The sequence below is a fragment of the Clytia hemisphaerica genome, unplaced genomic scaffold (assembly GCF_902728285.1).
Source record: "Clytia hemisphaerica strain Z4C2 unplaced genomic scaffold, Clytia hemisphaerica genome assembly, whole genome shotgun sequence".
Lineage (NCBI taxonomy): Eukaryota > Metazoa > Cnidaria > Hydrozoa > Leptothecata > Clytiidae > Clytia > Clytia hemisphaerica.
The window spans coordinates 343,151-354,817 of record NW_027104213.1 but is presented as its reverse complement, the minus strand read 5'-3'; the positions used below and the strand labels follow the sequence as shown (position 1 = coordinate 354,817).

General features: G+C 38.1%; 1 protein-coding gene and 1 long non-coding RNA gene across 2 annotated transcripts; one reads left to right on the top strand and one right to left on the bottom strand.

Annotated features, from left to right (window-relative positions):
* Positions 1–574: 574 nt before the first annotated feature.
* Positions 575–6,181, top strand: LOC136815677 (uncharacterized). Its single transcript, XM_067072121.1, has 3 exons — positions 575–1,261; positions 3,563–3,955; positions 6,048–6,181. Exons 1-3 carry the CDS (start codon positions 793–795, stop codon positions 6,179–6,181), a joined length of 996 nt encoding a protein of 331 aa, XP_066928222.1. The 5' UTR covers positions 575–792.
* Positions 6,182–10,112: 3,931 nt separating this feature from the next.
* LOC136815636 (uncharacterized) lies at positions 10,113–10,875 on the bottom strand. The gene is made up of 3 exons (XR_010847745.1): positions 10,815–10,875; positions 10,474–10,542; positions 10,113–10,257 (listed from the first exon to the last, which is right to left on the bottom strand). It is a non-coding gene; the product is annotated as an uncharacterized lncRNA (long non-coding RNA).
* Between the last annotated feature and the right edge of the window lie 792 nt (positions 10,876–11,667).

Here is an 11,667-nt window from a genome sequence, read left to right as displayed (position 1 = left end):
ATTTACAGAACGATTTTAAGTTTTTTTTTAACTCTCCTTTGTAGAGGCTAAAACTGCGAAAACCTCTTTAGAAGAGTTACGGAGTTTCTTTTAAGTAAACATTCCAATCAGAGGGACTTCATCAGACATGATTATTTACTTTTCGAATCCGAACGAAAGAGAAAACATTCGAATCATAACAACAGAAAGGGTTTTCCCTCAGCATAAATAATAAGAAAATGCAACAGATGAGAAAGATTTCCCTCTTCTTTCTTCCTCAAAAAAGGTAAACACACAAACATTCAAATGTAAAAAGATTCGAAGTCTATTTTCTTTGATCTAGTTTTCGCATGAAGTTCTTTAATTTATATATTTGGTTTGTTTTGGTCCTAATCCGGACTCCTGATTTAGCCTCACTTTCATGCTCCTTATAAGGCCACAGATTTTCCACATGGGCCTTTTTCAGTTCTTCAGTTCTTCAGTGCAGACTGCTGTTTTTTGCTGTTTTCATATTTATCTCCTGTTACTGTTTATCTGTCAAAATGCTTGCTGAAAGACTATTCTTTTCAATACTTATGTTCCTGACTTACTCCACCTGGTACTCCAACCAGTGAGGATACTGGTACCAGAAAGAAAAAATGCCCTGGATGCCAAAGAAGTCATGACTTACATGATTTTGGTCATCCAAGCAAAAACTGCCAAGGTCCACCTCCACCGCCGTCTCCGTCTTCTTCTCCATCTACACGAAATCGTCGCTCATCTGCTGAAAACACAAGGAAAAGCCCCGATTCTCGTCCCTTCTCAACAGAGCAGATGGATCATTACCGCCAACATCTTCGAGACCTTAAAAATCAAGAAACTGAGCTCCTGGAATCGATCAGACGTGACAAAGAGAACCAACTTCGTGAAGAAGAAAACGTTTTGATTGAGGAAATTAAACGACAGACAGAGAAACTCCAACGTTTAAAAGACTCTAGAAGTCAACAACATTCGTCTCGCTCCGCCCCTCCGCCCGAAACACGCAACAGTTCCTCAGGGGAAAACCTTACAGCTCAATCCGCCATTTTAAATAATTTTCCTGCCGATTCCATGTCTACTTTGCTTCACCGCCCGCTTCTTTCTTCTCAACAACAACAACAACAAACTTTGAATCCTGGCTCTTCGTTTGGTAATGTTCTTCCCTTTTTGAATTCTGGCTCGACCGCTGAACCTTCTTCTACTCGTCAGTTTACACAGAACGAACTTTTTCTTCGCCCAACACGCACCAACGACGTTACCAGAGGTAAAGCTTTACGTATAGTGGACTTTGTTTCTCGTATTCGACCTGCTGAGGATGAAAAAGTTTTGTCTTATGACAACAATTGTAAACTTGCCTTGATTTTACAGGACTCTAAACCCAAACTTTCTAGTGTTACAGTTGAACAATTTAATATTGCTAATTTGAGAATTTTTTACGAGTTACTTTTTTCTGGGAAGCTTTCCACCCTTTTCCATGTACAGGAGTACCTTTCTTATGCGATTAAGGTCTTAGAGCTGGCAACTAAGTACACATGGCAATCCGTGTTGCAATATGACGATGAATTTCGGATTTTGCAACATACTTATGGGTTCTCGTGGAGTACTGACCATAGCCATCTACATGAGGTTGTTCTTATACCTCGCTGGGCTGCAAAGCTACCTCGTGGGCTTGGGCATGGCACTGATACTTCCTCACCCAAGATTGATTTTCTCTCCTCAGGTCTTGCGGGTAACAGTAAGGTTTCTGGTCCTCCCACAATGACACATCTCTCGTCCGGCTCTGAGATTTGTCGGATGTTTAATTCAAGAAAAGGTTGTCAGAAGTCACCCTGCAGGTTCACCCATGCCTGTAACCGCAAGGTTGGCTCTCAGGCTTGTGGAAAATCACATCAGGGTTTTCTGCATCCTGTGAATGAGGGTGGCTCTCAATGACTCTTTTCTTCTGAACCTGGTCCTTCTCCGCTTGATTCTGCACTTTGGGACAAAGAACTCCAAAATGATCCGGACCGTCAATTTTTGTTTGATGGTGTGGTCAATGGATTTCAATTGCTCCCAGCAGATGCTTCAATCAGCCCTGCGGAGATGGATAACTATAATTCTGCTATTGGCCAGGGTTCTAAAGGGAAAGTTGAAGCCACTATCCTTGAAGAACTCGCGGCCGGAAATTACATTATTGCTACTGAAAAGCCTGTGATAGTCAGCGCACTTGGAGCAGTTCCAAAGCCTGATTCTGAGGATCTCCGTTTGATCCATGACTGTTCGATGCCCCACGGTATGGGCGTTAATTCTTACATCGATATTGAGAAGCAATCTTTCCAGACCCTAGATGATGCCTGCAGGTTGATAGGGAAGGATTTCTTCATCGCTAAGATAGATTTGAGACATGCGTATCGATCTGTCCCAGTCCATCCTTCTAACCGAGATGCTCTCGGTTTGAAGTGGAAATTTAGTGGGGATAGCCATTACACGTATCTAAAAGACACACGTCTCCCTTTTGGTGCACGCAGTGCCCCTGGTATTTTTCATCGTTTAACTCAGAGTGTCAGACGTATGATGCAGAGAAGAGGCTACCCTTTGATCATAGTATATCTTGACGATTTCTTGGTCATTGGTAGGACTCAGCATGAATGTCAAGCTGCCTTTGATACTCTTTCCTCTCTTCTGGTTTCCCTAGGTTTTACCATCAGCCCCTCTAAGCTTGTCCCACCATGCACAAGACTGGTATCTCTTGGAGTTGAGATTGACACCACCTCTTTGACTCTCTCTCTCCCAGTCAAGAAGCTAGGTGATCTGAAAGATTCACTACTGTCTTTTCAGTCCCGAGCTCGTGCATCAAAGAGGCAGCTACAACAGCTTGCTGGCCGTCTTAACTGGGCTTGCAAAGTTATTTAAGGAGGAAGAACTTTTTTGCGTCGTATTCTTGACCTTATGGGCTCCTTACAGAAACAGTCATCCAAGTGTCTGTTGAGTGAGGAGTTTTTTAAGGACATTTCTTGGTGGTTGGATTTTCTTGAGAGTTTTAATGGTCAGTGTTCCTTTCATGACACTAGACCTGTTACTAACATCCACACGGATGCCTGTACAACAGGCATTGGAGCAGTTTTTGACAATGACTGGTTCTATTCTAATTTGTTGGTTGATGCTCCTGCCCATCAACTACAAGGAAGCGCTTTGCATTGTTTTTGCCTTGGAACGCTGGGCACCTTACTTGTGTAATAAGGTTGTCCATATTTACTGTGACAACACGGCTGCCGTTGGGATGTTGAATAAAGGATCATCTCGCAACTCGCTCATGATGACTTACCTCAGACGTCTGTTCTGGTGTTCTGCCACCTATAACTTTCGCCTAAAAGTTTTTCATGTGCCGGGAGTCCAAAATGTTGTTGCTGATCATGTATCTCGTTTGCATGAGCATTCACATCTTGCAGCCTTTCTCCAGTATCTTTGTGACTGTTTTGGCCAATCTGCTTCCACTGATAATGTTGTCTGGCACATGTCTGTGAACTGTTTCTGTTTTCTTCTTGGCTTGAATGGCTCAGGCTCACGTCTTCACTCTGCTTTTTAGAGTTTGCGTCTTCGCTGCTGGCGGATGTGCAGTTCTATCGTGAAGCCACCTATGCTACCAATACCCGCAAGGCCTACCGTACTCACCGCAAGGTTTATCTTCAGTTTTGCAATATGCTTGATCTACCGCCAGCTCCTGCTAAGTGTGTGCACCTCTGCATGTATGCTGCGTATCTAGCCCGTTTCCTGTTACCTCAGTCTGTTTGTATATATTTGAACATTGTTGGCCTCTTGCATCGTGAGATGGGGTTCCCCAACCCTCTTCTTGATAATTTTTTCCTGTCCTCTGTGTTGAAGGGTATCAAGCGCTCCAAGGGTGTTCCTCCCGTCCCCAAGCTTCCCATCACGGTTGAGATTCTTTCTTTCATTCACTCCCAGATCAACCTGCGGGATAGTAAGCAAGCTTCTTTTTGGGCTCTATGTTTGGTTTCCTTTTTTGGGCTTTTTCGGAAGAGTCACCTTTTACCCGTTTCCCAGAAGGGTTTTTCCCCAGACACTTTTCTCACCCGGGATGATTTTACTTTTTTGGGTTCTGAGATCCACATCAGGGTGAGATGGAGCAAGACTATCCAGTTTGGTCAACGCACTGTTACTATACCACTGGTGGCAATGCCTTCACCTCTGTCCTGTTTCCGCAGTTTCACGTGCCTTCTCCCTTACCCCTGGGGCCCTCCCATGTGATCAAGCTTTTTGTTGGAGGGATTCCTACCTCGGGGCTAACCGTGTTTTTGTTTACCGGGATTTCATGCACATTCTTCAAGCGCACCTCTCACGTTCTGGGCTCTCACACCGTCAATATGGGTCACACTCATTCAGACGTGGTGGGGCTACCTTTGCTTTGGAGGCTGGTGTGCCTCACTTTCATGCTCCTTATAAGGCCACAGATTTTCCACATGGGCCTTTTTCAGTTCTTCAGTTCTTCAGTGCAGACTGCTGTTTTTTGCTCCGCCTCCCTCCCCAGCATCTTGGTGGAAGCTTTCCTAGGTTCAATTTTATTTAATGCTTAGGTCACCGAATATTTTGATATTTTTCTTAGATTTTCTTTATGTGAACCGTTTCCTTTACGGTCTATACTATGTATTTGCCATTTGCTGGCCCATTTTGATTTTATATATATACCTATATGTTTGTATTGTGTCATTATTTACTATACTGTGCTCCTGTAATCATTTGTTTTATTTTCCTAGTTTATATTCCTGTACATATTTTGTCTGTGCCGTTTTCACAGTGTTTATTCCGTCAAGAACTGAAAATACCATGTAGACATATCTGTGTGCTTTTTGCCTATCCTGCCTAGTAGCCTTTTGTGTTTAAGTCAAGATTATATCATTTTTCCTATTGGAAACACTCAAAAATTTTGGAAGGAATTTGACCTCTGTTTTTCTACTTTTAGTAATACACAGGGGTCAAATTCTAGTTTTGACTTACGCATACCAAAAATTATTTGACAACTGGTGGGTCACATCAAAGGGCCAAGTTTTGAGGGCTGAGGTATATTTGAGTAATTTGACAAAGCCCACCATGGTTGGTGGAGAAAATCTTTGAATTTTGAAGGGCTCAAAGTGCTATTTTAGATGCCATTTCAACTAAATTTGAAAAATAACTCATGTAAAAATAATGGAAATTTTTTTAAACGTACGAGTAGCTTTTGTGGTCAAAACTAGCTGGGAGACCCGTCTACTCTGTTCGTGTGATTTCAAAGTATAGCATTTAGTTAAAACGAATAATAATATAGAAATAATGGAGTAGTTTTGTAGATGCCAAATCTGGTCGAAGAATTTTATTTGCTGTTAAACAATTGTTGAAATCACATGATATTATTGTTTTGATTTGAAGTGCGCGGACCTAATTGGTAATCAATGGCTTTTTTGACACGAAATACAAGCCAAAATGTAAACAAATTCAAACTGGGTCAAAAATAGCATACTCTCAATGAGTAGCTTCTGATGGGATTTTTACTTATGTGGTGTACGTTTGAATAGAGAGTATGGATCTCCAGACTAGGTGAAAACATGAGGGTTCATGCCCTCTGCCCCCCCCCCCCCCCGCTGACGGGACCCATGGGCATTAATTGTTAATTAGCGTGAATAGTTTTCAAAAGAAAAACGAGGAGTCGGCGCAAACCATGACAGGAGAAATTTTCAAATTAGTACGGCTAAAATCGCCCTCATTTACTCTCTTTTTTCCAAAATATGGTTTAAATATCACAGGATTCCTTTGATCAATGCCAATCTGCTCAAAATTACACCTCATAATAAACCTGTTGCTTCTTTCTGTTTAAGGCTGTTTAATACTTGTATTATATATTCCATCTATATCACACATGTAAAAAAATTATCTTTTCAATGTTATACGCATGTTACGTATGTTATATACAAAGAATAAAGAAATATTTAAATATCGATTTCAAAAAAGGGAACAATGTCCCAGCAAGCTTTTGACGTCAAAAAGACGTCAGTAAACGGTCGCTTTTCAACGTCATTTAGCTGTCATTTTTTGGTCGAATATGAAACGTCATTTGACGGTCACAGTTGACGATCAGATAACCAAAGCTGACCATCGAATGGCGACCGAAGATTTATCAAAATCTGACCATAAAACGACCAAGATCCAAGCATGAAAACATTGCGTAAACAGCTAATAAGTTGTATATTGAAGTTATCTTTTGATGAGTTCACTCAAAAGTATAAAAAAATTTAAAGTTTTTCTTCTTTTAATTTTTATTTTTCTTTTTGATAATAATCTTTACTATATAACTTCACTATAAATTCCATATAGCTTAAAAACTCTTCATACAGAAGAGTGCTTTAGAACATGATGAAACATGTCAGCCTAGAAAGTCAACTTGGGGGTTTCCTTCATTCATTTTCGTCGGAGGATGCTGAGGAACAAATAACATTTCATTGTCACTTTCACTACCACCGCTGTCTGCTGTATCACTCTTCTTAAGGTCATCTTCACCCAGCTGGACACGGGACCGTCTTTTCTTTGACGTCTCCTTCTCGTCATCCTCCTTCTCAGCCATAACATTCTCGTTCGTTTCGTTCTCTTTGTCCTCATCATTGTCAAAGTCAATTTGGCCTTTTGGAGAAGCATGCTTCAATACTGTCTTATTAGTCTCTTTTTTTGTAACACTTCTTGTATGCATCTAAAAAAAAGCAAATAAAAAACGATTAATTTTTATTCACATTAGCACTTTTCTATGATATTATTTCTATTCTATTTTATTATTATAGATTGATTGATGGATGTAAAAATTTATCCAGATATCATTGGCAGTTGAAACAAGAATGCCTGTAACTTTTGATAGTCAAGTACAATCGTTATCTGCTTGCCTTGAAACTTGACAATTTTCTTCACCTAAGGCTGACCTACCACTGATGTAAAAATGAACGTTATAGCATAAGTAGAAAAAAAACTATTTTTCAACCAAAAATAGATATACAAACAAATACTTCTGTTTCTCTAAAACAAGCAAAATTAAATTTCAAAATTGTATTTGACTATCCAAAAATACGGGCATTCTTGTTCCCACTGCCAATTATATCTGGACACATTTTAGTATATTGTATTATATATGAACATTTTTGTTTTACGTAGGCTCGATTAACATATGCTTAAGTTTTTCCATTTGTTGTAAATTGTATTTCTAGTAAAATAAAATGAAAACTTACCAATCAAAACATTGTTAAGTTTTTCTTTGTCAATTGTCCTCTTTAAGCGTATGTTCAGCTTTACAGAAGCTTTCAAGTTGTATTCGGCTCGCAGTTTACGATCCATAATGCTAAAACATGAAATTGGTCTTGATTTATTTGAAGCTTTATGATAATTTTTACTTCTATTTGCATTCCTTGCTAAAAAATGAATGTTATGTTATGTTAAACATCTTCTGGAAGAGGCCAATGGACCAAATATGTATGAAATTTTACAATTCACGTAGCGCCATCATTATATAATTTGAAAAAACGGTAAGCTGATTTGCTAAAATTACCTATTTATACAATTTCGAAGACGTTCAATGGGATTATCCACTCCAAGCCTTGCGAATTCTCTGACCTGTATAAATAAGAATAAACCAGCTGCGCTGGAAGGTCAGCCAAAAAGGATAATATAGATATAAATATTCTTGAGATATCTTGAGGTCATTTGAGTTAGAATTTTTTCATAAATCGAACACGTTTTACTGTCTTATTACATTAGCTAACCAGGCCTAATAACTCTCTATTACTTGCTCTGCATTCGAATAATGGAGACTTTAAACTGTATTATTTTTATTTATTTCATATGGATGTCGAATTTCTATAATCAATGACGAAATGCGTAAAGAATGTTCAATCATGGTGCGATGTACACGATTTCATAAAATTTCTCTTCGAAACAAGAGTTTTAGAAATATATGGCTTTAATAAAACTATTTTATTTTATAGTTGAGTTATTTTATAAAATATATTTCAGAGGGGTGACTTCCCATGTGTACTTTTGCCAACCGATGCCGTGCGATGCTAAGTTTCGAAATTTTTTTCATACACATTTTCTTTTTTTTATAAGCAACTCCAATTTTCGAGTCAGGCCTTGAGTTGGTAACAGCTAAGGATTTTTTGAAATCCAGGCCCAAAGTTGCTTGTAAGACGACAGGTTGCTTAAAAATTTTCTAGTTTAAGATGGGTGAAAAGCACATTTTTGCATTTTCAACAATTTTTCAATTTTAAATGGACAGTAGAGGCATTTTTCGAAGATTTCGTGTCAAATTATTTTTTATTGCTGATTTGGATTCGAGGCCTCAAGGTTGCTAAGCAAGTCGCTTATTTTTTGGGCCATTTTGAGGCCTGAGCCCTTAGCAACTCAGCAACTCGGCTGTTTATAATAAAATGTGTACTTTTTATATGAAGATTTGTCATAACTATATAGAATGCAGTATTTGTTTCTATCTTATTTTTATATTTATAAAACTAATTGTTTTCCATTGGATGAAATTGAAAAATCGAAATCATATATCAATTTATCGATAAGATCTAAAACTTTTCTTACGTTTGTTTCTATTTCTCTAAAAACGTTGTTTTTGTTGCAGGTATACAAGGCAGCATTTACTAAAATTTGACTCTATTTTGTCCCTTTTACGTTTTCTTGTTATAAGAGTCTACTCTACTTAATAAGAATATTTATGACGAGGCTTGTGAAAAAGTTAAAAAATGTCTTTTTAATTAAGTATTGAGGTGTTGTACCCGACCCATTGACTTGCTTTGAGTAAAGTCCGAAAAGTGTTCTCCGTACCGATAGTATGTGGACAGACTGAACCATTGACATTGAAAGGACTTCTAGAAGAGTAACGAATTAGGCTGGTCATTATGTGACTTGGATGAGAGCCGGTACCTTGAACACATTCAGAATGCGAACTAGATTTTAACACGCCTGAACATTTATAGTAAGAAATTCGCTTGTGGTTAAGTATATTGACGCGACGAACGAGAAATGCTTAGGCTAGTGTAGTGAGTTTCAACCAATCACGTTGCGTATATTTTTTGCTGTTTTTCGTCGTCTTTGAAAACAAAAACAAACTGTGCGATGTGGTAGCGAATTGCCCCTTTAACCTCACTAATAATAAAGTGTGCGGCAGTGTGCGGGGTTTCCTCTACACATCATCGTTTTTGGGGGTTTGCTCTGACGAATGTCAATACGGTGCGAGTTTATTAAGTACATGTAAACAGGCCCTTAATCAAAGACGGCACGAAGGCATAGAGATCTTAAATAAACCCTAGGGTCGGCATTTCGTCAGATTTTGATGGGAGTTATTTTCTATTTCCTTGGTCACATCGGTTAAGGAGGAAGATGATAAAAACTGCCATCATAGATTTTAGCCGGGCCGAGGTTGAGATAGCGACTCTGTCTGAGTTATATATAGCTCTGTGCACGTAAGTTCTCTTCGGCAGTGTATAGAGGGTTTAAAATATTATAACAAATATGGTAGAGATAGTTGTGGGTGGTATTTGTTTTGACTCAAAATTGCAAGCTCTAATTGGAAGCTATCTGTTAATTTTAAGCCAAAAGATACAGTAAATAAATTTTTGTTTTGGCAAACGTTAAAGTCTTGGATTTTTTTTACAACTAAGCACAATGTTGATTTCGGTGTCGGCGAGTGTCGTGATCACAGTTTGATCTGAGGCTTTGAATACCCTACGCCCACTAAATTTTGACACGGTAATTTCTGTCACTTCATAACATTTACTCAACTTGACAGTTTCAACATTTGCTAATTTATCAAAGAATGTGAGCTGCTTTGGGTTATTGACACTTGTGTCAATCACTTGACACGACATGATACGTAAGTTGTTGTGAGAAATGACAGGATCTATGTCAATTACTTTTACCTTCAGCGTAATTTTGACGATAATGGCTTGTTTGTCAATGCTTCGGATATTGTACTGACGGGACGTAAAAATCGCTTCAATGGGAATTTTGGTTCGGCATAGTGCATGTTGGAGTATTCATCGAAATTTGCCAATAAAATACCTTTGTTGAGTTTTTTTTCCATGAGTGGACGTGTATCGATAGCCCATACAGCAACTCGTTTTTCAGTTAACTCTGTTGAGACTGTGATATCAAAAAATGAGGTTTGTTTACCATCCGTCGTCTTCGCAGGAGTCATCTTCATGGTGCTAATGTGAACAACATAACCCAGCAAATCTTCTCGTTTTCCATCTGAAACAAATAAAGACAAAGAATAAAAATCTCATATCATAAAATGTGTTGAATACTGTAAATTTGGACCACATTCAGGTCAGGGAGGTCAACTTGTTGTGAATGAGATTTTTGAATTTATCTTGGGACCTGCTAGTCGTATAAGTAACTTGCTATATCGAAATTGGAGAAGTTAAATCCATTTATATATTACAGAAAAAAGGGTCAAAGACATACCATCTTTCTTTTGCTTTTTCCTTGGTGTCCAAGGTGATGATGGAACCGATGAAGAAGCCATATCTTGATCTGAAAATAAAACATAAAAAACTGTTTTCACAAAGTGAAGTAAAGTAGAGTAACTGTGATGAATTCAGAAAATAAAGTGTGTATGAATGTAATGTATTAGAACGTATGAAAGTTTAATTTTTCAGTGTAAAATTTCAACTTTCAGTGTAAAATTTCAACATTTTTACCTTTACCTATTTTTGCTAGCCTGATCGAAGCACAGCAGAGTAGAAATTGTTTGAAAAAGATACTGCGTATTAGATTAAATGAAGATTTCCTGGAAAAGGACCTACCTGGGTTTCACATACCATGTAAAATAGTATACGGTAGTAAATAAGTTTTTGATGGTAAGGCTAACCTTACCTTAGGATTGATCAGTTGTCAAATTCTCCCAACTTTGATAGGATTTGGAGGCCGAAAAATCGATACTTTCGTTTAAAGTATTTGGGAGAAAACTATTCCAGCTCGTCTGATGTTGCCGTGATGAATTGCCAAATTCTCTCAACATGATTTGGCGCCCTTCAGACTCATCGGGTAAAATGAGCGAAACGTTTTTCGATCGATAAAATAATCGGTTTTTATTCAATACAGGTGTCTGCGCATCGGCTCAAATATCAATATATACCACCTTGAGACCGCGAAATACAATTTTGCCCATTTTTATCGAAAATCTTTAAATACACATTCTCATAGTAAAATCCAAGATCCCAAGATTCATACTTTTACTGAAAAGGTCTTACCTTGAAATAAATTAACACGTTGAGTTGCCTTACAATACAGTTTATATGTTCATGTCAATATCAGCTTCATACTGATATCTAAAATGAACTAAAATCTTCTTCTTTTTTATAAATTACAATTCATTCCTAAGCCAAAATGATTAGAAGACTTAAATGATTTCAAGTTAAGTGTACAATGAGCTATTTAGAAATGTTCGTACACGCCGGGTGGAGGGTTTGTTGTCAAGGGTAGGAAGGTCAGCCAATAGAGCTTAGCTAGATAGCTTTAATAAGTGGGTTAACAGATGTAAGAGATGCACTGAAACAGAGTAGACTAAATATGTTGAATAATGTGCAAAATGTGAAACATTTGATAACTTGATTTAAAATTATGTAAAACAAGCATGAGAGCTCCTCCAACCCCCCC